The following is a 26,909-nucleotide window of genomic DNA, read 5'->3' as shown; positions in this document are numbered from 1 at the left end:
TGACGAGAGCCGTATGGTCTAATTTTACCAATAACAATAGATAGATGACAAAGCAGTAAAATGAATAGAGAAGCCTGATTCTACATGATTAGAACATGGAATACTAAAAATATATGGAACATATTGTAAATAATGTTATACTCTTTTCTGAGATATATTAATTTTTTGCATGTAATGTTATAATAAACATTTGTTGATGTGTTTTAATAATTATAAGAAAATAATGTTTTTTTTACGATTATATTATTTTGTTGCAGTGAATTATGAAATTGCAAAGCAAAAGTTAAAACAATCCAAAGAATTGTTAGATCTTACTTCCAATACTGAAAAGGAAGAATATTTGAAGAAGTCGAGGAAAATTAGAGCTGCTAAAACTTTAGACACGTCAATGAGCAGCAATGAAGAATCAAATGACAGTTTTATTTTAGAGCTTCCAAAAATTCCCACTCCTAATCTGATTACATATAGTAAAAAAAAAAGACTGCTAATAATTATCTACACGACGACGATGATACAATATAATAGATAATAATGTCTGAAAATAAAAAAATAAAAAACAAATTTACAATATTAAAAATTACAAAACAAATTGAAAAACATTATTAACAACTTTAAGAATGTGATCAAAAAATTTGGAATGGTGACATTATTTATACGGTTATAAAGAGCGTTAACTGTTCATTCCGATAATTTAGCAACTGGTCTAATTTTTTATTATATGTTCTTATTATAAACTGACGGCGTGTTTACTATTGTTGTATGATTTGACCTTACAATTATGAATTTCGATATTTAATTACACATTACTTGCGTTTTTTCATGCGTTGCGCTGAAGAAGATCCGAATAAGAATCGAAACGTTCGCGTATTTTATATCAGTATCAGTTAATTAATTTACTAGTGTACCAATTATCAATATACTTTTTTTGACACATTAATGGAATTGTAGAGTTTAACCTACATTACTAATCAAAGCTCCTCGCTCCTATTGCTTTTTATCAATCTCTTTATTTATTATTAAAGAGCTCAATTTTATTAAAAATTACGTTGAACATATAATAGCATCACTTAATAGTTTATCTTTTAAATCACATTTTCGGTATGTATAATAATATTATTAATAATAGTTTTATTTTAATTAATTTGTTTTACATTGTGAATATATATTTTGTATGATAATTTCTGTGCACAATAGAAAAAAGTATTAAAAATAAGAAGAAAAGTCTTTTTTTCCTTCTTTCTTTTAATATTTGATAATTATTTCCATTCCTCATATTTTCTCTATTGTGAGCTTTATTATACATATCATTAAAAATGAGAAATGTATATTCCTTCATATAGTATATAATTTGCAATTATTTGATTATCAGAATGTTTCTCACATTAGTAGTAATGGGGCAGGTATGGCCCGTCAAAACAAACCCCCACCACCGCGCCCTCGGGCACCGCGGGGGTGTCTGGTGTTTTCCCCCACCACCACCGGGACTGACAGAAAAAAAAGTGGTAGTTGGAGGGGGAAGGGTTCGTGCTCAGGTAAGAAAAATTTATTTTTGGAAAAATTTTCTGGTTTTCTCGGGACTTGAACCTGGGTCCTTTGTATTGCTGATCCTGGTCCTGGTGTGTTAAGCTAAATAAGAACTTACTAGAGTAAAGGTTAGATAAGGCATTTATGTTACGTAGTGGGGCAGGTATGGCTCTATCGGTTACGGTGCTGGTGAAGGGAATAAAAAGCGCTTTGGCGTTCTGCAAGCGGGGCAGGTATGGCTCTTAAGGCGATAACGGTTACGGAGACGGTGGTGGGACAGAAAAGTGCGTTCTGCACGTGGGGCAGGTATGGCCCGTCAAAACAAATGACGTCACATGGTAGTTGACCATGTATAACGTCATGCCTGTGAAAATGAAAAAAAAAGATAATAACACGGGAACGTACAGGTTCTGTCAAACGCGATAGTATGACGCAACGAAAGAAATAGTATTATCGGTGTCTTATATTACGATGAACGCCTATTGTTGAAAGAGGTTGCGGAACATCTTCTTTCAACAATAAAAGTAACGGAACTACTTATATGTAAAATGGGAAAGAGGAGCGGGTGAAAGAAATAGATGATTAAAAATAAAATTGCTCACATTTATTGATGCAGATTTTTACTACAAAAATCAAGATTCTTATTACATATAATTAAGGTAATAATTAATTTTTATTAAGTAATAGTACAATGTATTTTTTTATATTTTATTACACAAAGGTTTACATGTTTAAGCATTACATGTCGGTATGTTTAATACGTTTTTCGTGAAAGAAAATTTTATTAAATAATCGTACAATCAAGTGATTGTTACGTTCGCAATCTTCGGTAAAAAGAGTAAGAAACTGATTAAGATCGTAACCGCTACACTATAATATAAAAATACGCAGCAGTATTGCCCGCAAGTTTGAGAAAAAATTCCTTGTAATTGCTGGGTGTTCCAATGGTGGATGGTGGAATTTCGCCGCAATCGGAGTAAAAATCCGGAATACAAAGGGGGTAATCCGTAGCTATCGAAGTAAGTGCCTGTACCGTATTTATCGAGGAAGAAAGCGACCCAATGTTCTCCAGGTCGAGTATGGTTGTCGGTGTTAACAACGATGGCCGTCGACCTCGTCCACACCCTCGGAACTCTGTCGGCAGAATACACTCCCACATGTCTGGCATCGAGATGATGGAGTGCTTGCAAAATTTCGCGAGAGTTCATTTTTTTCCAACAAAGGCGAACGAACGTGCGGTATTATTTGAATAACGTCGGTTTTTACCTCTTTTGATAATGCGATTTTATCAATATCGGCTTTAGGATTTTCAATGTCGGTTTGCGTAGTAATGTTAGTAATTTTGAACTTGTTTTCATCCAGCAACGTCTTTGATTTCATCAATTTCACGAATCCCTCTTCTTCTTCTTTTTCAATTAGATGTTCGATTTTTTGCAGGTTTTATTTCTCTATTTCATTACTCGATTTAATATTTTCATTCATGTCACAAAAAACATAATCTTTGCTTTCAATTTCCTCGGCGATTTCGTGTTCTCGGAGTATATTTCACAATCTTTCTCAGTACTACAACTAATTTGAGTACTAAACGTAACGTCGATATCAAGATTATTTTGTGTGACTATCCAGTATTTTAGTTTATAAGCATTGTGTAATGCGCAACGGAAGATTCCAAAATTCCAAAATCCGTGGTGAGAGCAATATCGTCCGTCTTCTTCTTTTGACGATGGGTTTTTAAATGGCGGAGAGATATCTTCCAAATTATTTATATCTCTGGAAAGTATATTCCGCAAGTAGCTTGCCTTTTCGTTGCCTCTAACGTAAATGTAACGCACACGTCTTGTAATTTCGCGCAATTGTGAAATAAAATATTTCAGATTAGTTTCACCGTCGAACCACTCGATACCGTGATAATTTTGCGAGAGCCAATTGTTTTCTCGTCTTGCTTTTGCGGATAATTCTCCAAATGGATGTGGAGGCATCATAATCCAATGACCGACGATTGGGGCGTCAATCGAGACAATAGCGACTTCCTTTGGGATAAATTTATAATTTTGACATCACGGAAGCCTTGTATGTCGATGACTATGTCCATATTGTGAAAATTTATGTGCTTGCAATGACAAAGTATAACCTCTTCACGAAACGCTCGCGTTCACGTCTCGAATGAAACTAAATCTTCTTTTGTTACAATACACGTTTTTGAAAAACACGGCGATATCGATATTTTATTTGAAATTGGAGGGGGAATTTTTAACCGAGTATTACACTACGAGGCATAAATCGTGCATAGATAAACTAGCCGGAAAAATCGACGATGACTTGACGCGACGCGTCGATTTCTATCACATTATCGAACTCTGCGTAAACAATACAGTTAATGGCTCGGCGAGAGCTCTCTCGAATCGCACTTCTAATCGCAAACTTCCATGTTTCACAAGATTCCAATGGCCGGCACAATTAGCGGACAAATCGGGTGTAAGGTCAAAAGCAAATAACGTATATCCCTTGAAATAATCCTCTCTGCTTATAGAATTTCCTTCATTCAAAAAATGGATACCTGTCCCCGAAAAAAGCGTTTGATAAGCTTCAACATAAAGCGGTTCTTCAACCGAGAAAACTGTAACGGCCTACTGGGAATTTGCATACCATCGACATACATCGAGAAGAATTTATACCCCAATTTTTAAAATTAAACGGATTTAATTTTCTATCACCATTAAATGCTTTATTATTGACGAAACCGACTATTATTCGTTTCGGTAGTTGACCTAATATTGCATTATCTATTGATTCCGCCATTACCCCGCTATGAATCGTAAAAATTTTAACCTCGACTCTCGTAAGTAAATACTTGGCAGTATCTTTACTCAACATTCTAGCGTGTGCGAGTAACACCCCGGCGCTTATTTTCGCTCTTCTCACAAGTAAGCTGGCAACCAATATATGAATTTTCGATAAACTGTTACTTTCCATGAGACAAAATGAATCTTTCGAGCGTATGAGACGTAAGCGTACTTCTACGCCGTTAATTAAAAATTTGTCTTGATTGAAAACGTCGCAATGAAGATGTCCTATAAGATCTAGCGCTCGTTCTCCGTGAATGTATCGAGCTCGTCTCACGAGCGCGGCGTTGCCTTTTGATTCCAATAGATCGTCCATGTATACGGGCGTCCCACAGACTCGAGGTTAGATGGGTAGTTTTTGCGGGTGAAGAGTAATTTAACAACGCCTCGATGTAGTCGCGGTACGCGTAAGCGTTGTTCGGAGGCGACACGAGCTTTTGATTGAAATACACGTCGATCTGATTGAAGATGGAGTGGAGTAAATGATTTACGGGACCTATTTTGACCTCTGTGGCGGCGGCGGTATCTCCCGTTCGCGGCGCGAGGTCGTCGTTGGTTTCCACGCGCACTCGAAGACTCAGCATGGTATGTGTGAGATCTAAATATTCTTCTCCATGGCCTGGGATGACGAATTCTATCGGTGAGTCGTCCGAGAGCGAGCTGACGGTTTGTAATAGATCCATTGTGAACTTTCGATGCTAGTCTGCGTGGGTGGTAAAGAAAAAAGATCGAGTTCACTTTTTAAACACTCGCTCGAATGCGTATGAAGAAAAGACATGATTATTTACCGTAAATTTTTATCAATATCTTTTACCGATATTTTCGTTGTCTACTGTGTTTAGCGTAGTATCGTTTAAGAAAATATGTCGGATACGGTGCGCTTTCTAGAAGTTTTACGACGTTTCGCGGAGGAGTTATGTCTTTTCTTTGACTTGCGATTTTTCTTTCTCCCCTTGCTTTTTAATGTTTTATTCCGCGCTTTGGTTTTTTTCGATAATCTTTTCTTATTTGATCGCCGACGTTTACGTGACGACGTTACCGCGGATTTAACGATACGCGCGTTAAGCCCAGCGAAAGGAAACTAAGCTGCGTGCATTTTCGCATTTGTCTTATATCCCGAGCCTTTTATCAGACTACTTATTTTTTCTTTAGCTTTTCTCTTGAGTTTTTCGCGCGATTCTTTAAAAAGGTTTTCGGCCGACATCTTTAACGGTATATTATTTTCAATATCACCGATTATATTAACACCTGCTTGTAAAGCTTCTTTCCCTACTGCACGCGCTCCTCTACTTAGATAAGGTAGTATACGTCTAAATAATCCTCCTAGAAAACTTCCGATTCCATGACCGCGTTGATAAGGTGCGCCGACGAAAACTCTCGGAATTCCACCACCTCTGCCGCTTTGTAAATTGTAGTCGATGTTCCAGATTCAAATGCTATTTTTTTTCCGAACTGATCTCTTATATCGATTTCAATCCTACTGAAATTTGTTCGTCGTAACGGGATATAATGCAGAGAAGAGAAATGTTTCACTTGATTCGTTCCGTACTCGTAATCGCGACCATGCCCCTCGACCGACACTATTCGGAGAAGAGGAGACTGCACATCGCCTGTTATGTAAGGTTCGCAAATATCACAATAAACGAATAGTTTATCGGGAATACCGCGAGCCAAACTACAGGGTTCGTAACTAAAGAATCCAAAGCGTCCCTTTTCAAAACCGAGTTTAACAAAAATTGATGTAGATTTTTTTTTTGAATCAGGATTATACGTCGTAAGCATAGTATAACATCGTCCTTCCCGCTTAGGAGCATTATAAAGTGCATCCCCTAAACCGAGTATTCGTGAAGTTTATCGGAAAAGTTTACATAATGATTAAGTTTACATTTATTTTCATCACACTCAAGGTAAAACTCTATACTACCGGCGGATAACCCCCGTCGATCCAGACGAAAATGCGAACCGACTCCTTTACACGTCGTATTAATCGCGTCGAGAAGTTCGTCCATATTTTTATAAATGCCAGCCCGTATTTCGTTTTCCCTCGAAATTAGCACAGAATCTTTTTTCTCGTTACCTTGAATGTCAACATCGGCGAATGTGAGTATATTCTCACCGCGTTGTATATGAAAAAAAGTATTGGGAAATTGAATTTCGCTGAGCGCAACTTCCCATTCGCTGTGTAACTGTATCGATTGAGGCAATTCCGTAATAAATGACGAGGTAGTATTGTCCGGAAAATAACGCATACTGCTATTGCTCGGAAGAACCAGTAGAAATTGGTCCTCCCTCATCTCAAAGATTTGTTAAACTTGAAGCGGGAATCCAACTATCGAACTTGCTAGGATAACCACGCCAGCTAACTAACAGCTGTTTATTATCACCACGTCCTCTGCTCTTTATCACGCGATCGACGATAAATTCTTCCTCCTGTAAATTTTTCTCAACTAGGGCTAATTCTTGCTCGTAAAAAATACCGTCTATGACTTCACCTGCTAAATCACTTAGTTCGTACACTCGCGTGTTTCGCCAATCAAGAACCCGATGAATTCGAAATATCTCCTCGCTCCACTTTGCCTCGTATCCTTTCTCGAAGGTGACTTTTGCTCTACTGATCCGCACGAATTCGCCAACGCGATATTTAGCCTTTTGTTTTTCGCATTTCTCGTTTTTCCAACGAAGAGTTATATTTTCGCGCGCAATGCGGGCATTTTCCCGCGTAACGACCGCAGGTTGCATTTTGATACTGGAATGACGCGTGTGATTATAAGCGTGAACGATATCCTGCAAAACATTTATGTAACGTCGTGTATTTTTATGCGTAAAATAACGCCAAATACGTTCCTTGAGTGTTCTATTAAAACGCTCCACTATAGCTACTTTAATATCAGGATTGCGAGTTACGCGAAAGCGAATGTCTTTTTCTTTTAAGAATTTTTGTACAGGACGCGCTATAAATTCTTTACCTTTGTCGGTCTGCAGGCAAACCGGTAGACGACCATTGCTTCTCGAGAATATACGCTCAAAAGCTCGTATTACACAGATATCTGTTTTGTCACGTAAAGGTTCAACCCATACAAATTTACTAAGAACATCGATTACTACGAGTAAATAGGAATAACCGTCATTATAGCTCTTGAGATTATGGAGATCAATCAAATCAGCTTCCCACAAATCGTCGATATTTGTCACATTATAATGGAAACGCGGAAATTTTCGTCGTACTGGTCGATGCAGCGTGTACGCGTCTTGCGATTTAAACCAGTCGAGAACATTGTTGGGACTAAAATTCGGTTTAACGGCTCGCGTTAAATTGTCCACCGCGGAATACCCTGCGTAGTGCGAGGGGTCGTAATACAGTTTTTCGAATTCCGACATTAGAGTCTCATCCAATCGAGTAAACGTTTTTTCCCTTTCGACGGAGAATCTTCGTTATCGTGTGTTAATGTTTCATCGGCGCTGTCTTCGCCGGCGGATACAAATATCGTGTCTGCGTCGGACTCGTTTAATTTACGAGTGTATGATTTTGAGCGCAGAGTTTTCTGCGGAGTGGAGCTCCCGCGAGGTAACGGATTTTTAATACGATGAACTCGTAACAAATCGCGATTACCTATGAGATTGGAAGGCGTGTTTATATCATGCAGTAATCGAGCAAACTGAATTCTTCCGGTTGCTTTTACGGTTTTTCTTTCCCGTATCGCGTCGTTTATAAGATCCGAGATATTCGATCCCGTTAGACTATACCGTCTATAGTCACAACTCCGCATCTATCCCAGCTAATCTTAGACTCCGGGGTGTCTACCAAATATTTCAATGTAGCGCGTGCTTTGTCGCGATAAGATTTCGGCACGGAGACGACTATTTGTTTTATCATTTCCACCGATTGAGCGCGTTTTTTTCCAAAACTGCTACTAGCATTACTATCGCTAATGTTACCGTCACTGCTAATTAAAGTTTGCGTTTCCAAAAGTTCATCGTTATCGTCATCATACAAATCTTTCATGTCTTCGTTCTGCTCTTCATCTACCTCGCCATTATCTTTGCGTAAACGTTTTCTCGCAGCTCGAAAAAGTGAAGATAACGTTGAAGTACTTCCTTATACATTTTCCATCTTTCCCCCCTCGTCGCGGGGAGTCGCGAGATTAAGAATACGGCACATCTCAGTATCGAGTCGCGATAAAGTAGTTCCAGGCGTCTTCTGCACCGTATTATTATTTTCGTTAACATTTTCCAGATTTTTTTTTATCGAATTATCCGACGATGATGCGCTGGGTGCTATTTCCGGATGATGTTGATGTTGCATGCGCTGCATTCTCTCGAGATTTTCCGTAGAAATTAAAACCATTTTTTTAGCTCTTTCCATTATTCAAATATCGGAATCGTTAATGCTTTACTTTTTATTCTGAAAAAAAAATTGTATAATTTTTCATTTCCCGATAATCCGTGATAATATAACCTCGAGTAAAGGAGCAATAAGATAGGGTAAGAATCCTCCCCGTTGTACCAGTAGCTTTCTTCTGCCTCTCCAATTACCTCGTTTTGTCGCGACGCGTTGTAGGATGGTTTTATGCTTTGCTAATCGTCTTTTTTCGTTACTTCCAAGCGGTACGTTTCCTTTGAGCGTATTATAAGCGCACTCTTGTATGCACTTTATTAGTTTATTATCTGCAGTGCGTAAGAAAGACACTCTTTGATTTTTTTCAGATAGCACAAAGTTTTGAAAAGACATGCGTTTCGCTCACCGATTGATCGTCTAGCAGTTTTTATTGCTCCGTCCGACAAATTCCGCGACGCCGGTGACGAAGGATATTTATTCTCTTTTACCATTACGATGTAATAGCGCGACTGGCAAGATGCGTATGTAATCACCTTCCTTTTATATACTCCCTCCTCTATTGCTCGATCTACGAGGTACGTAGACGTAATGCAGCGAATCGTCGGGAAAGATACATGCCCGAAATCGATATTCGTCTGGAGTGGATTGTTTCAAATCAAGCAATAAATACCCATGCGGTCTCGAGGTTGCGTCGTAGTATGCTTCAACCATAAACTTTGGGTCGTCGGGATATACTTGACGTGCTAAATGACGAATTTGGGTACGATCACGCGGATTTTGAAAACAACTATATAATTCGCGTTGAGAGATATGTCACGCTGTCCACGCCCCTGATGGAACAGATTTTGCGAGATAAGAATAACACTGAGATTCTTATGATGGCTTCCTTTCGTAAACAGATCCACGATAGCGTTGCACGATGCTGATTCTCTCATAAGATCGTCGATTATTACCAATTTCGGAGAAAGCGGATCGTTGGAATATTCTTCCGGGCGCGGCAATCCCTCTCGAAATTCGATTATTTTTTTTTTCGCGTTTCTCAAAGTATTATTACCGCTAAAGTATCCGCTTCTTCGCGCGCTTTTCTCTTCTACTTCTCTTTCACTCACAGTGTTGTAAGCGCTGATACGCATCTTGCCACTCGGCGTAATAAAATAAAATTCTCTCGAATCGTACATCGGACATGATTGATAAACTTCGAAGGAAAGTCTCCACGAAAATCGTTTTTCCGCATCCCGTAGGTCCGCAGACGATCGACGTCCAAGGATGTTTCCAGCGTACATCCATTTTGCAAAATGAGCGATTGCGCATTTATACACAAATTTATAAATGAAATAAGTTCATCGTCACCCTTACAAATAATAATAATAATAACCTTGTTAAAAATGCGCATGCGCGATAAATTTTTAATGTTAAACGTTGGAATGCAGAGGAATAAGCTTATCCGCGCTTCGGGACCCTCCACCCGCGGCGGTCGCGTGCTCGCGCTAGCGAATATCTCGCTGAGCGTAATGGCGCGGTGATAAGCTGTAACTTTAGTAAAAATGCTCTCACCAGCATATATATGCTCGCGATAACAAGGGATTGAGCGTACGCGCTATTTTTAAAAAATTATTGTTTTACTAAATAAAAAATATACCACTTAAAAACTAAATTAATAAAACTAAAAAATATAAAAAGTTGGGAGGAAATAGGAGCAGTATTTTTATTAAAAATAAATTTTTTATTTTTATATATGCATTTACATAGCATTTTTCTTATTAGCTATATTTACATTTTCCAACTAAACTAAGATTTATATTTTATTATAAAAAAAATTACAGCTATATTTAAAACTAAAATTTTATTTTACAAAACTTTACATTTTGACAATATTTATATTTTACGCAGGGTGGGCGGAAAACGTGCGCAATTCTATATTTTTACACATAAAGTTAGAGGAGTGAACAGGAAAGTATGCTAATATCTATCAAGTTTCTGATAAATACCCGTACGGTAGAGAATATCGTTTTGTTTTTATAAATCTTCGTTTTAATAGCACAGGCGCACATCTTTTTGTTTCATCACGCGTAATTATATCATGAAACACTGTGCGCCGAATGGCTTTAAACCGAAGATTTATCTTCGATTCAGGGGTTGTTTCTTTTACTTGTTCCTCTGCCTGTTCCTCTCTTTCTCTTTGTAATAATAATTCTCTAATGCTAATAAAATTAACTAAGCGCGAGTTTTCAAAATTCAGAGTTATACCCTTTACTTTACAAACTTCGCGAGTGAGTCCATCGGGTGTACGAACCACATACGCGTAAAATTTCGGTCCACCGGATACGAACGACTCTATGTAGCTACCCTCGCCGTAGTTTACGGGTTCATCCGTCATATCGCCTAAAAAATTACCCGTACGCGGTTCGTATTCCTGAGGATCGCCGGTACTCACGTATATACATGAATCATCGGTATCATAATATAAAACGCGGTTTTCTAATTTTTCTAAATATCCGTATAATTTTAATCTTGCTTGTGCCGTTGTGTAAGCTGCTATTACTACATTAGTAAGGGGCGAAGGTACGATTGCTTCTTGTCGCATTCGTGACGAAACATATATTACCTCGTCGTTTACGGGCAATATATCGGTTATTTCGTGTTGCGGGCTAGTGAGTAGGCTCATTAATTTTTGCTGCGTTTTAACGATGTCAGTATGTGGCAAGTTTTCGCGTTGACCAAATTTTCCCCAAAAAGAATTTAACGCTAGTTTCACGATCGAACGTAAACCGGGGTTGTGTATGATGTTATTTTTCTCAAGAGCAATACCTTCTGTTTCCTCGTACTCACGAAGATATCGCTCTTTAGCATCGTCATCTGTGCATTCGCTCGGCCAACCATTAGCCTCCTGCTTTAATTGTAAAAATGTGTTTATATATCCGGCGAATAGACCTCCCTGGCGCGTGGTGTGATTATAACGAGTGACATTATACTGCCAAATCTCACTAACCTCTGTCACAAAATAACCTTTCTCAATAGCTTTCTTTAATTCACACGATATCCATGTACCTTCGAATTCGCGTTCGAAAGGTTCATGAGCGCACACGGATTGAGAAAATGTTTTGCAACAAGCACGACACAATGCGAATAATAATTTACCCTGCACGCGATAGGGTAATACAGGGTGAAAAAGATTGCGGGGAGGGAGTACTCTGCAACGAACGATTCCTTCGACCGAGTCGAAATTATATCCCGGCGATATTCCGATTAATTCCGCGCATTCCTCGCCTACGTATACCGTTGGATGCCCGATCGAAAAAGCACCGGTTTTCAACACATACGGGTACAGTGAACATACATTAACGTAACGTATCTTATCCGTTCCCGTAATCTCGTAGCGCGTCACAATATTTTCCGTGCGTCCTCCGTAGAAGGAGTGTCGAGGATCGAGCGGTTCGTTGTCTAACATTTGATGACGTAAATATTCACGCATCTCAACATTTTCATTTATATCGCGATCAAAGTCGCACTCCCATTTCTCTATCACCCTGTATCCCCGTGTTCGAAGACGCGATGTCGTTGCGACGGTATGCTCATAACGTAAATCGATTGTATCTGTATGATCTGACGAAAGCGGTTTATCGCGATTGACTCGAAAACATCTCGGACAACCATGCCAGAAACATCCGTGAAATTGTAACACGTAATATTGCGTTACCCCGTTTTCCGCAGACTCGTAGTACCCATCGACAAGCGTGCCATCGGGTAAACGATATTCCCTGCTTCGCCCTGCGTGGAAAATGCGATGACCGAGCTCACGCTCCTTCCACACTAACCACTGTAGAGCTTTGTGCGACTGAATATTTACACGTCTGTAACCACCCGCAGGAATAACACCTATCTCTCTTTCGCGCAAAAAGTTTTTTCTGAATACTCTCATGCACGTAGAAGCAATAGTTGTACATTCCTCGAATGGACACACATCCCCGCACTGTAAAAAGATCTTTCTAAAAGCCATGCACGCTTGTCTAAGAATATCTACGTCATTACGGCAGTAATCCAATATTTCGCGTTGAAAGTCAAATACGTAGTTCGCACGCGTCATCTCCGAGTGCCATGCCAAAAATTTTTCACGTTCTTTCACCTGCATAGAATCAGGTGAATAATATTGTACATCGGGCAGTGGACCGACATAAGATTGATTATCGATAGTATTAAATAAGTGAGGAAAAATACCTTTATTCGAAATATCCGTCAGACCCAAAGGCTTGGGTAATTCGAATAAACGCATCGGCATATAATTAACACTATCGATAAATTTTGTACGTCCCACCGTTAATACAACTATTTTCGTTCCATTTAAAATTACTTGCGGCTCTAACGAGATACGGTTTTCCACGATATGATGTAAAATAAATTGAGCATTAAACGATTTAGCGTTATGTGCGATACAAATTATTTGTTTAAAATATTTTGTCGGACGCGTTACAAAATCTACAAATTCCTGTACGGGATTACGATGAAATATATATTCCTGAATCCCGCACCAACGACATCGCACCGAGGTTTCATTTATTTCCGCGCATGACTCACAAATTTGATGAGCGACGCAGAGCGTAGGCACGTGAATTTTTACATTCGTGGTACCTTGGAGCGTTTCGTCTTGCCTCGTCTCAAAGTCGTAAAACACGAATGCTACGCGGCTTTTTTTACGTGCGGGTATACAATTATTTTCGCCGCTGTTCCTCCGTTGTTGTTGCTCCCCATTCTCTTCGATAAATTCCGCACAATAAGGATTGGAATTATCGCCGCGCCGAATAGGTAACATATAACAAAAGTGGTTCAGCGATTTTAAAGAATGACACACGGTACAATAAGCCATGTCGCATTCGTGTTGTTTATTTCTTTGAATTAACCGGCCGTAATCGTTACAAAATCGTACAATTTCGCAAACGCTTTTTTGCGATTTTCCATCGTATGATTTCCGCGCGCGGTGACGCTCCAAGCACTCACAATTAAAAAATCCCCGTCCACAATTATCGCACCTAATATGTGGCGTATCTGTTTGCTCGCACGGCGGCATCGCGTTACATCGCGGACATTTGTTAGAGCATCGATGCTCCCCCTTATCGGAGCGATAACTTAAATTACACGGAACGCAGTATCCTCGCCCACCCGCGGCGACCCTTAAATTTAAAATTACGTCGAAATGCTTTATGTCCGGATGAAATAATATATTTAAGCACGTTCTTGTCTCTCGCTGTAGAGAGGCTAAGAATTCAACCCCGTTATACAACGGTTTACCGCCCCGACCAAAAGTAACGATATTATATATCACTATAGCAATATTATCCCCAGCGAGATATTGTTGAAAGCGTTCGATTTCGGGAATTCCGCTTCGTTCCTCAGGAATCGTGACACCCGCATTCCTCGTAAGTTGCAACGCTAAGTCGCGTTGTAACACAGAGTTTTGTCGTCTCACTGCGTTCCATTTTTCATGTAACTCTCCCGTGCGCAAATTTCCACGCTCGTTAAAAATTTGAGCGGATACAAGTGCACAAGGGAAACATAAATTGTCCGAATTGGAAATCGTTAAAATCGAACGCTTAACAATAATATCCCGTGTAAGTGCGTTACGTCCGCTTCCCTGAGGAGGAGTAACTTTAGAAACGCGGATATTAAACGCTATATCATGATCGTCGCAACTTTGCGTTAATGAACTTACAAGATTCCAAATATTCTCGTAAGTCAAGTCGCAAAATGGTCAGAACGATATACCTGTGGGTCCACGCGTAAAATTTCCGGAATCAAAAGTCATCCCGACATAATCACCCGGTACGCACGAACGCGTTACGTACGTGTGAAGTTCCCAAAACGCGTTCTCTAGCCAATTATATACATTAGCCCCCTCGGGTACGGGTCGGATACGAAAACTAATTTCGCGTCCCTCTATACCGAAATTTCTAAATTGGCGCACGTTTTCCGATAATAATACAATACTTCTAAAATTATTTTCTACTTGATCGCCAGTATATATACCCTCCTCTTCTCTTCTATCGGGCTCGTTTTCCACAGCGTCGTGTTTCCTCATCTGCATGCGAGTGATTTTTTTCTTCTCCTACGCGTACTTGTTGATGTTGATCTTGTTGACGTTGTATTTCACCGCTTTTTCCACCTCCGATCTGTACTGTGAAAAATAAGAATAATTAAATTATTTTGATGAAATATTTCATAAAATATTTCTCTCTTACGTTTAAATTTTGTTAATAATGTAATATTGTTACGTTATTATTTATGTTAAGCTAACTTACTCGTTTTAATCTTCTCCCTTCAACCTTTTGTTACGTCGGTATATCTTTAGGGATCGTACACCGGCGTGTATGAAATGTCAGAGACGATAGTTGTTGAGTAAAAGTTTCCTAGTAAGATTTTTTCAATTAAAATAAAATTTAAACGTAAGAGAAGAACTAAAAAATGTGTTAAGTTATTACCTTCTTCTATCATCGACACGTCATTTATATCATTTTCTTCTTCTTCTTCCTCCTCCTCGTCTTCCGCTTCTTCTTCCGCTTCTCTCATTCCTTCTTCCTCTTCTCTCATTTCTTCTTCTTCTTCTTCTTCTTCTTCCTCAGTCATTTCGCCCAATTCTATTTCTGCCTCTTCATTTCCCTCCATCAGGTCTTCATTCCGTACTTCTTCGTTTGCTGCGATGTAATCTAAAAATATTGTATTATTTCTCTTGTTTAAAAAATCTTTTGCGCTATTTTTTTTATTCGATGTAATATTTTTTACTTACTTGCAATCTGAGAGAATATGACCACTTCATCAATCGAGCTAACTTCTCCGGAAAGCGGTTCCTCTGTGTCATTCTCTGTGTCCCCCTCCGTTAAATCGATAACAGGAGGTTCTGGAGTTAACACTATGCGTGCCCGTCCTGAAATGTACGGTATTTTAAAATTTGAAAAATAATATTGTTTTTCATCAACGCTATAAAATATGTGTTAAAACTTACGTGAAGGTCCCGCCTCTGGTGACGTGTCTGCTTGTCGTCTCCTGCGTAAACTTAATCTTCCGGTTCGATCTTCGTTTATTCGAGGGAGACGATTTCCTTCGACTCTCGCGATCGCGATCGGACGCGTTGGTCTAAAAATTGTTTGATTTAAATAACATATTTTATAATTTTAAACCCGATAAAAGTAAAAATAAAAACTTACCATTCAAATTCTGGAGAAATCGATGAAAATGCAGCCGAAGAAATTCTATGTGCCCACCAGCATCGCTCTCTTCCTCACCAAAACAGATTCGCGATTCGATAACTTCTCCGGCGATATTCAAAAGTTCGCGAAAATTGCAAAAATGTCCTAGGCGGAATAATACCACGAGCACCACGCTAGGACACTCACCAGCGAACTTTCCGAAGACGTTATAATTTTTTTCGTCGTCGCTTGTTAATCCCGATAACAATTTGTCAAATTTCTGGCCGCATAAACTCTGTGCCAGTGAAAGGCAAATTTCTACAACGTTTTTAAAATTCGACATGATAATTAATTATTTGCACTGTAACTCGCGTGATGGATAAAATTCAAATTCGGAACTTAAAATGTACTTTTTCCAATACGGAGAACCATATTTATACATTTTAAAGAAAACGACTCTTTAGGAAGAGGGGAAAATTCTTTGATTTTGTATTGGTCGGATTGTTAAACAAAATGCGATAGGACAATACAATGCAAAACTTTCGAAAGAATGTTTTATTATTATATTTTCTTCTTTTATGATGGATTAACGGTAAGTTCAAAGAAAGTTTTGGAAATAATCTATTTTCCACGTTTACATTTCTTTTTTTGTTACGTACGATAATAAACGAATATTCCTTTTTTGTTACGTGAAGTAATCTTTATTATTTTCTTTATTTCCACGGCGCCTCGTTATAAGAAATATGTCGTGAAAAAATTTCGGTAATCTTTATTATTTTCTTTATTTTCTCGCCGACTATTTATAAGAAATATATCGTGAAAAAAATTTCAGAAAAACCAACAAGCAATAAACGCTTATTCCTTTCTTTTTGTTACGCAAAGTAATCTTTATTATTTTCTTTATTTTCTCGGCGGCACGTTATAAGAAATATGTCGTGAAAAAAATTTCGGAAAAACCAACAAGCAATAAACACTTATTCCTTTTTTTTTTTTTTTTTTTTTTTTGTTACACTAAGTAATCTTTATTATTTTCTTTATTTTCCCGGCGGCTAGCTATAAGAAATATGTCATTTTGGAAAAACCAACAAGCAATAAATAAATATCTTTTTTTTTTTATAACTTTTATATGTGACGCAAGGTTTTGTTTTTTTCTTGGCACTCTTTAGAATTTCTTTCTCTAAATTTATATATATATATTGAATACAATTTTATTTATTTATATATATATATATATATATATATGAAAAAATTTTCTTTTATTATATTTTTCATGATTTTTGTAAAACTACGTTATAAAAATATTATTCTCTGAACTTTAGACGCGACACAGGCAAGCTATGGAGAGTAACGTACATTTTTATAATCTATTTTTTAAATTGATTTAAAATTCCATACACATATAATTTTTTATTATTCTGCGCGCGCATTTTCCCCACCGCATTTCTATTTCATCTTTCTAATTTAAGTATTCGGGAAAATTAAGTTCAGTCGTTTCTTGCCATCCGAACTAGCAAGTTCAACTGTAAAAGTTCGTTGTTTTCGTTTGTATTCTGTGCGTGATTATTCGAACTTCGATTTTCTACGCAGAAGCAGCTATCATGGACAATCGTAAGGAAATTTCAAATTTCAAGAAATCCTTGTATTCAGTCAGCGCTTCTAAGTCAGAATGCAATTTCGTGGGAAAAATCGAACTGCAACGTATGTTATTATCTACAACATATGGCCTGAATTCATCCTATACGAAGAAAATTCATGTGGGCCTTATGGCGTCGGATGGAGAGGAACTGGATTTTCTACCGATTGTTAAATTATCATCTCATAGCGCTGAAGGAATTTGCTTCGATATGGAATCATGGCAGAAATTTCAAGAAAACATGGAACAGATGTCTTTGTACTTAAATGGTGATAAAATTAAACAGAGTACGATTATCATCGACAAAATAATTATAAATTTTACTACCGCATATGGTGCTAGAGCTGTGCTAGTAGCGTATCGCGAAAACGTGCAAGAACGTTCTTTTCAAACATCTGCATTCAGAAAAGTAAAAACATTCCGTTCTAAAAAAAACAATTTCTTTTTTAACATATAAAATATAAAAATATAACATAATAAATTAATTTAGATGTAATAAAATAATTTAATTATTTGAAGTGCACTTGAATTAATATTTCTATATTAAATTAATAAAAATTGTAAAATGCTTTTATTTTATATGCATCGCGTCGTCAGATTGTATCGCATTAGCATGTTAGAAAAATATTTGTAAAAGTATATTATATATACACCGTTGCAATGAATAACACTTACCAAGTCTAGTTTTTAGTGTCCCTGCTCTTTTGTGTGTCATTGAAGACTGTCATTATAATATTCTTTACCACATTGAAAGCATTTATACTTTTTGTCACCTTTTTTGAAGACCATCGCCTCCTGTAACGCGACTTCTATTACTAACAAATTTTTGTCAGTTTCATTATGTTTTTCTTTAAAATGCGGAATTATTTCCCCGTCTTTAAAATCTTACAATTATTATTATAGAGGCAAGAGCAATTCTCTGAATAATAAATCACTTGTTTAAAATATTTTTTGAACATTTTTTTAATAATGGTTTTTTTAAAAATACCTTTCTTGTGGGTTGAGTTATATTTCTGGCGTCTTTTCGTATTAGCCGCATTTATAGTTGCTGCAACAGAAAGTTAAAAACATTAATTAATATTATTAAAATTAAAAAAAAGCATTTTTTTATAATAATGTTTCTTTAAAAGACGTTTTCTGTGCATAGCACTATATTTTGTGTGCTTCTGTAAGTTGTCTTTTCTTGTAAAACTTGTTGTATATAGTTTAAAAGAGAGTTTTAAAGAAGTTTTAAAGAGAGCCCGCACACGAGAGATCGGCTGTCTCACTATTAATCGCTGCAACAGAAAATTAAAAACATTAATAATACAATTTTTTTTACAAATATGTAACTATTGATTTGACAATAAGAGCCATGCGCGGATGTTAATGTGTAAATTTAGAAATTAATTCTTGCGAAAATTGAACTGTGCACAGGACGCATATTTTACTCGGTGTATTTACCAAGAAATAGATTCTCATTTTTGAGAATTAATTTTTTTTTAATAATAACATTTTTTTAAACTTTTCTGTACGCGGCATTATATTTTGTGTGCCTTTGTAAATTGTCTTTTCTTGTAAAACCTTGGTTGCATATAGAACATAAGAATTGCGGGGAAATATTCTTTTTATTTTAAAACAACGTTGTATTAATATTTATTTTAAACATAAAAATAACAGAAAATATATTATAAAATATACTTACTTCATTCATTTGGGTTTTTATCGGTGGCCTTGCAGTCTGGAATTAAAAATATGTAAGACTATGTAATTATATATACTGAGTGTCCGGTCACGACCGCCCCATAGCTCAAGGGCAGATAGAGCAGGTCAAACTGAACATAAAAGTCCTCTACCATTTTGCGATTTGCGCAATAATTTGTTGTGCTGCTGTGAGAGCGACACGGGTTCGGGATTTGCCGAAAGGAACAGACCAGAGGAGTTCAAAGACGTGTGGTAGAATGACGTAGTCTGATTTTGCAGATATGCGTCTTTTATTCTACAAGGCGTTCTTACACGACTCTCTTCGTCTCCACGCTCGGTTGTAGGATGCTCGCTTCCTCACTGTCGAATTATGCACTTAGACTGCATAATTCTTGATTGTCCGGTACAACTCTTGATAATACTAACTCAATTTCGCGACTGCCCGCGCGTCTTTTATGTTCAGTTTGACCTGCTCTACCTGTCCTTGAGCTATGGGGCGGTCGCGACCGGATACCCTGTATGTATGTATATATATATGTATATAGGGTGTCCGGTAATTCGTAAAAAATCTCTCGTGAGCAGATAAAGCGAATCAAACTGAGTAAAAAAGTTTTATATTATTTTGTAATAATTGCAATTTTTGCAATAATTACTGAGAAATTAATTAAAAAAAATTGACCAATTCGCGCGAATATCAACGCGTCGCGGGAAGAATGGCTCACCGCTAGGCAGGGCAAAGCTGGTCGCCAGACGATTCTCTCAATGCTTCGTCCGCACGCCTAGTAACCGCAAAACAGTTAGGCCGCGCGCGCTTAGCGAACAACTTGGCCTGGCCTAGCGGTGGGCCGTTCTTCTCGCGATGTGCTGATACTCGCGCGAATTGGTCGATCTTTTTAAATTAATTTTTCAGTAATTATTGCGAAAATCGCAAAATGATATAGAACTTTCTTACTCACAAGGAAAGGGTTGGAAGTGTCCCCTTTCGATATGAATGAGCTTTGACTATGTTGTAGTCTAGGTCAAAATAGGAGACACGTATTTTTTTATATGTGCCCATACGTCCGTTGAAGAGGTGAAACACCCTTTTTTTTGAGAAAAATCGATTTTTACATTTCTGAGCAAATACCGTCGAAACAATAAGATATAAAAAAAAATGTTTCAAATAAAAGTTTTATAGTTTTTCATGTACTTTAGAACCGTGCAGTCAGAATTTTCAAATATGTTATATTTTTCGAAATCCCTCCCCTTCCCTTTCAATTTTTGAAAATTTTAAAATTTGTCTTATAGCAAAACTTATAGCTCATTTAAAGACAAATTCAACCATATGATAAAGTTGTATTCCGAAGTCGCATTTTTAGAAATAAGCTAAAAATATCTTTATATATCACTATACGCGCGCTTTATCCACTTCATGACACTCGCTATTCAGAGCGACGGTTTTTTCTTCGCAAACTCACAGAGGCAATCATAAATTACCAATAAATAATTTATGAGAATATACATTTATAAATTATAGCAATTATATTTATATAATTTACAATTATATAATATATATACATGTATACATAAATAATTAATATATATATTATGTGACAATAAATATATAATTTGCATAAGAAAAATAATGTTTTTATACATTAAAAATAGAACTAGTCGAACAAGGAAAATCTTTGACGGGATGCGGAGGTTAATAGATTAAATGATTCAGTTCTATGAATAAACAGATGAGTTTACGCAACTGCGAGATAAGTTGGTGCAATATAGTTTTATTTACAACCACGTGTAGTACAACACGTATTATTACAAAAGCATCCATCGAATCAAGCAGCAGTTTAGTTGAATTCAGCAGCAGTTCTGTCTTGCGTGTATGCACATTATGTATATATTTTTTTGATTTTTTAAAATTTTTATTGTTTTTTGCTCTTACATATTTAAACTTTATTCAAAATTTAAGTTTATCTGTTTGTTTTATTTAAGTTATAATTAATATTTTATTAAATTATTTAAATTATTATAAATTATGTGATAAAACAGTGTGCTATTTTTCATAAAACTCGGAAAACACTTATAACAAAGTCTTAATACGCATTAAATAATAAAATATTTTTGCTGCTAATAAATATTTTTGTTACTAATATTTATAAAATATATATAATTTTGATTTTTTTAGAGAATAATGTTTAATCCAAGAAACGTAATAATGCTACTGTACACAGTTTTTATTACTATGGATTCCCCAGAAAGTCTTGTTACTAGAGAAAAAATAGAAACAAAAAACAAAATTGAAAATATGCTTAAATTAATGCATGAAGAAGCGTATGAAATTGATGAAGAAGTATTATTAGATTTTGAAAACGCATTTGATATCGATACTCGAAGTAGAACGAGTAATTGATGAAGAAAGAGAAGATGACATATGTTGTAAATGAAATTACATGTGTTGCAGATTGTATACCAATACAATATAAAAAATATGCTGTAGAATTTTGGAGAAATGGCACAATAAAGTCAAGAAATCTTAAAACATAAATTTCGGAAAGTCATGTCACTTCGTCAATTAAGAAGATAAGAAGAACAGGTAAATCAAGGTGGCAGCAGATTTGATAAACTGAAAGTAATTTCAACATATACATTAAATAAATTCAATGAAGTTTAAAAATGGAATAATTATTCATGACATTGATATCGCTCGATGGGCTCTTCGAGCACAGAAGGAAGTAAATGTACCTGGGTTTACAACATCAAAAAAATTTTAAGCTCGCACATAATATCGTATCTAGAAAAATTACTAAATTTATAACAAGAAAACATTTAACGTCAAATAAAAATTTAAAAGCACGAAGCAAGTCATTTATCAAAAATGTGAAATATTTTATTATACAATATGGAATTGAAAATGTATATAATTCGGACCAAAGTGGATTTCAATTCAGTCGTTCACTGTCACCTATTGGCACTAAAAAAATAGAACGCATGGTACAATCCATATCAGCAACTACACATAGTTATACTAAACAACCTATTGTTTCAGCTGATGGAATTACTGATGGTAAATTATTATCGCCTCTTTTTATTGTTTTAAAAGAATCTACTGGAATATTTGGTCCAATGGTAAAAGAAACAATGTGTAAAGAAGATAATATCTTTGTCATGGCATTAAAATCTGGAAAATTAACATCGCATCACTTTGAGATCTGGATAAAAGAAGTGTTTTTTCCAAATGTTGGACCAAAATCAGTTTTACCTATTATTAGATTCTTGAACTGGTCATTGTCTTGATATAATTCAAAAAAATAAACCAGATTTTATAGAAAATATCAATTTGTTAACTATACCAGCTGGAACAACGGGAAAAATACGAGAGGTCTTCACTTGGACACAGTACAATTGGACACGATGCAAATGGACACGAAATTTTGGACACGGTTCAATTGGACACCGTTCGTTTGGATACAAAAAAAAAATACGGGCTGTTCACTTAGGCACCGTTCATTTGGATACCGTTCACTTGGACACGAAAAGATGCGCACTGTTCACTTCGACAGGAAAAGATGCGCCCTGTTCACTTGGACACGAAAAGATGCGCCCTGTTCACTTGGACACGAAAAGATGCGCCCTGTTCACTTGGACATGAAATGATGCGCCCTTTTCAGTTGGACACAAAAAGATGCGCCCTGTTCATTTGGACACGAAAAGATGCGCCCTGTTCACTTGGACATGAAAAGATGCACTCTGTTCACTTGGACACAGAAAGATGCACTTTGTTCACTTGGACACAGAAAGATTCACCCTGTTCACTTGGACACAGAAAGATCTATCCTGTTCACTTGGACACCGTTCATTTGGACACAAAAAGATGCGCCCTGTTCACTTGGACACACACACACACACACACATAAACGGAGGGGAATAAAAGGGGGGCCTCCGGCCCTCCCCCTCCCGCACCCACCCTGTCCATCTCGCTTCGCGTGGAAAGTTGCAAGACAAAGCAAAGTTTACTTGGGTTTGCAACTTTTTATTCCATGCGAATAAAAATGAAAATTATTAGTATTGCACATGTATGGAAAATTATAATATTTCAAAGTCGCATATTTCAGAAACCAAACGAGACCGCCTTTTAAGTTACTAGGAAAAGTTAATCAGTACTTTCCTCTCTATAACATATATCATAGTCAAGGTCATCGGCGAAGTGTCCGTTAAAGTAAATAATTACCATAATAATTTACTCATCAATGCACTCGTAATATATGAGGTTCCTCCTGGTGGTATTCGACATTCTCTTGCTCGGACGTTAGCACCATGATAACGAGGATTATCGGATCACATGTGAAACCAATAACGTCTAAAACTTGACTGCGCATTCGAATTTCCTTCAAAGGACGAATTTTTGTACTTAATATACGTCAGATCAACATAGAGAGCACGCACACAAACTCACACATACGTTTTATGTACACAAATCTCACATATTTTCGTATGTGTTCTTGTAGAACGACCGTTAAATCAAAACAGTTCGCTACTTTCAAACCGCGACAATATATATATGTATATATACAGGGTGTCCGGTCGCGACATAGCTCAAGAGCAGAGGAGGTCAAACCGAATAGAAAAATCCTGTACCATTTTGCAATTTTCAGAATAATTATTGAGAAATTAATTTACAAAGATCGGCAAATCCGGCGCGAGTATCAGCCTGCCGCAAAAAAATATGGCAAGAAGGACGGCCCTAAGGACGGTCGCTAAGTGCGCGCGGCATAAATAGGCGCCATTGCCTCGCGGTTACCATGGGCATAGACGAGAAGCGTTGATAAGAACAATAGATTAGCGATTATTATTTAGCGACCGGCCTAGCGGTGGGTCGTCCTTCTCGGCATCTTTTTTGCGGCGAGCTGATACTCGCGCCCGATTTACCGATCTTTGTTAATTAATTTCTCGGTAATTATCACGAAAATCGCAAAATGGTACAGGACTTTTCTATTCGGTTTCACCTTCTCTATCTGTCCTTGAACTATGGAGCGGTCGCGACCGGACACCCTGTATTATATATACAGGGTATCCCATAATTCGCGAACCACCCGTTAGGTGCAGGTAGAGTAGGTTAAACTGAGTAAAAAATTATCTACCATTTTGCAATTTTCGCAATAGTTAATGAGATATTAATTATAAGAGATCAGCCAATCGGCGCCCGGCAGGAGCGCGCGGCACAAAGAAGCCTCCCATTGTTACTTGATACTAGGCACGCCGACGAAGCGGTGGGAGGAACGTTCTGCATTGGCAACTTGAAGAGTCACACACATAGTCACATACACATATCGGCGCGCCTAGTATCAAGTAACAGTGGGAGGCTTCTTCAAGCTTCAAAATGCTTTTTTTAAATAATAAATAGATAAATAAGAGGCAATAGGAGCGAGGAGATTTAATTGGAAATATAGGTTTTTTTACTTTACAAATTTAGGTAATATGTCAAATAGTATATTGATATTGATACATTGGTGAATATATTAACGGATATTGTAATCAAGAAAGCGAAAGTTTCGATCCATATTTCGGATCCTCTTCAGCGCAACAATGAAAAAGAAACAAGTAATTTATGTGTAGTTAGAAGTCGAATGTCTCGAACGCATCTCGTGGAAAAAACGCAAGAAGAGTGTAATCAAAAAATCAATACGCAATCGCGTGATGGAATCGCACGATAATATTAATCCGCTGTGTATTATATCGCATGCACACTAACATAATTAAGTCGGTTGTTATATTATCAGAATGAACCAGTTAACGTTCTTTCATCTGTATAAATGGTGTCTACATTCTATTTTTTGTTCGTAATCTCAAAGCTGATTTAGTGGATGATGGTTTGTTTTCAAAAATGCTTGACTCTTTTTTTCTTTCCACGGCTCCCATATTATTCCCGTTAAGCATTTCTCGATGGTTTCCAGACCGCAAGGCGTGCAGTTAGATCGATGGAAATAAATTCTTAATTAATTAATTAAATAAAATAAATACTGCAACTTTGAAGCCTTATAACTCAAAAAATGCTTAATGAAAAATACTTTGTCATAAGTGTTTTGAAAAACTCTCGAGACGAGCTACAAGAATATGTAAAAATATATAGGGTGTTCCATTTAAAAACTTGAAGTGACCTTCACGTGACCTTCAAATGACTTTTCAAGGTCAAACCAATGGTACCATCTTATGGCCCCTTCGAAACCATACAACTTTTGTCTGAAACATTTTTTTCTCCCGGGCTTGGTTTTTGAGATATTCGACTGGATGGATTAAAATGGTCCACGCTGTGTATATATATATACATATATATTCATTCATGTAAATTTATGTATATTTTTATTATGTTATATGTTTATAATAAATTATTTTTATGTATCCAAGAGTTGTGCGATTTATCAAGTCCCAGCCATTTCACAAAAACTTCATCTCCTTTTTTACGTATCACCTTTTCCACGAGATACACGTCGGGATTAGCAACGCGTTGTAGTTCGTATTCGTAGAATCCTCCGGCTACTGGCGTGCGAATCTTCGAGTAGATATGTCGCGGGATTAGTATTCTGTATTTTGACAATTTTAAACACTTCGGCCGACCAATTTGGTGTGTAACCTTTATCAAAAATAGTCTTGAATTTACTCACACGTATCGAATCACCCACTTTGAATCTCGCTGGAGTAGCAATTTTTACATTGTTGTATACTGTATTTAAAAGTCTATCAGCGATTGTAAGAGTGACATCGATAAGTCTCATATTGATAGTGCGATGTTTTCGCGCGTTATATTCTGCAACGAGTTGGGATAAAGCGTCAATCCACTTGTAATTACCATTTAGTGTAAACAATTTCCACATATTGTTCTTTAAAGTGCGGTTGAATCGTTCCACGATCGAGGCTTTCATGATGGAATACGTTGAATAATGATTAATGTTATGTTTCTTCATGAGTTTTTGCACATTTGCATTATAAAATTCCTCTCCTCTGTTTATTTAAAAATTTTTCGGACATCTTCCACCATCTCGAATTAGTTTCGCAATCGTTTTAGACATTTCGTTTCCGCTTTTACTTTTGAGCGGTATGGCCCACGCATACTTGCTCAGCACATCAATAACAGTGAGTATGTAATTGAAACCTTTGTTGACTCGTGCATAAGGACGCATCTCAACCACGTCTGCCTGCCACAGATCATTGTATCCGCGTACTATGACGCGGAAAATTTCTTCTCGCCGGAGCGTGCAATTCTTCCACGAGCTTTTCAGAGTTGTTTTTCTTTTCTTGCATGTTTGATCGTAGCATATTTCATAATAATGTAAAAGTTCATGTATAATTCTTTATGTATCTTTTCCTGAGTCGGATGTAGTTTGCACACGTGTCTGAAACATTTTCTGCATTTTATGCATCATTATCTGAAGCGTTTGCACGTGCGTTTCGAGCGCAATAATTGTTTCCTCAATTTCTTTCTGTCTATTCCACAAAAGTTCAACACTCATTTCAACATACCGTTTGTTAACAGCATCGTTATCATCTTCCGGTTGCGCTACACGTCGTATCTTGCGCAACCTTGCGTCAAAGCCGGCGCTAGTCAGACACAGAGCGTTATCTCGTACATACGTTCTTAGTAATCGGTTCCATTCATAGTATGCATTATTCGACGTACCGAGCGATACTCCAAATTTATTAATTGACATTTCAATACGAAATGTTTTGACAGAATG

General features: G+C 37.0%; 1 protein-coding gene and 1 pseudogene across 1 annotated transcript; both read right to left on the bottom strand.

Annotated features, from left to right (window-relative positions):
- Positions 1-5,690: 5,690 nt before the first annotated feature.
- On the bottom strand, positions 5,691-6,802 carry LOC140672744 (uncharacterized; annotated as a pseudogene).
- Positions 6,803-14,712: 7,910 nt separating this feature from the next.
- Positions 14,713-26,882, bottom strand: LOC140672738 (uncharacterized). Its single transcript, XM_072905117.1, has 5 exons — positions 26,695-26,882; positions 15,695-15,825; positions 15,479-15,616; positions 15,174-15,398; positions 14,713-14,869 (listed from the first exon to the last, which is right to left on the bottom strand). The coding sequence occupies exons 1-5, from the start codon at positions 26,880-26,882 to the stop codon at positions 14,736-14,738; spliced, it is 816 nt and encodes a 271-aa protein (XP_072761218.1). The 3' UTR covers positions 14,713-14,735.
- Between the last annotated feature and the right edge of the window lie 27 nt (positions 26,883-26,909).

This window comes from Anoplolepis gracilipes, chromosome 13 (genome assembly GCF_047496725.1).
Source record: "Anoplolepis gracilipes chromosome 13, ASM4749672v1, whole genome shotgun sequence".
Taxonomy (NCBI): domain Eukaryota; kingdom Metazoa; phylum Arthropoda; class Insecta; order Hymenoptera; family Formicidae; genus Anoplolepis; species Anoplolepis gracilipes.
Note: the sequence above shows the minus strand (reverse complement) of the source record. Positions and strands in the feature narration are given on the sequence as shown.

Coding starts and splice junctions, on each gene's coding strand:
- LOC140672738 (XM_072905117.1), bottom strand. CDS start 26,882: ATGTCAATTAATAAATTTGGAGTATCGCTCGGTACGTCGAATAATGCA. Junction 15,399..15,478: donor CATATTCTCTCAGATTGCAA/GTAAGTAAAAAA, acceptor CAATATTTTTAG/ATTACATCGCAGCAAACGAA. Junction 14,870..15,173: donor CGTGTCGATGATAGAAGAAG/GTAATAACTTAA, acceptor TATTTTTCACAG/TACAGATCGGAGGTGGAAAA.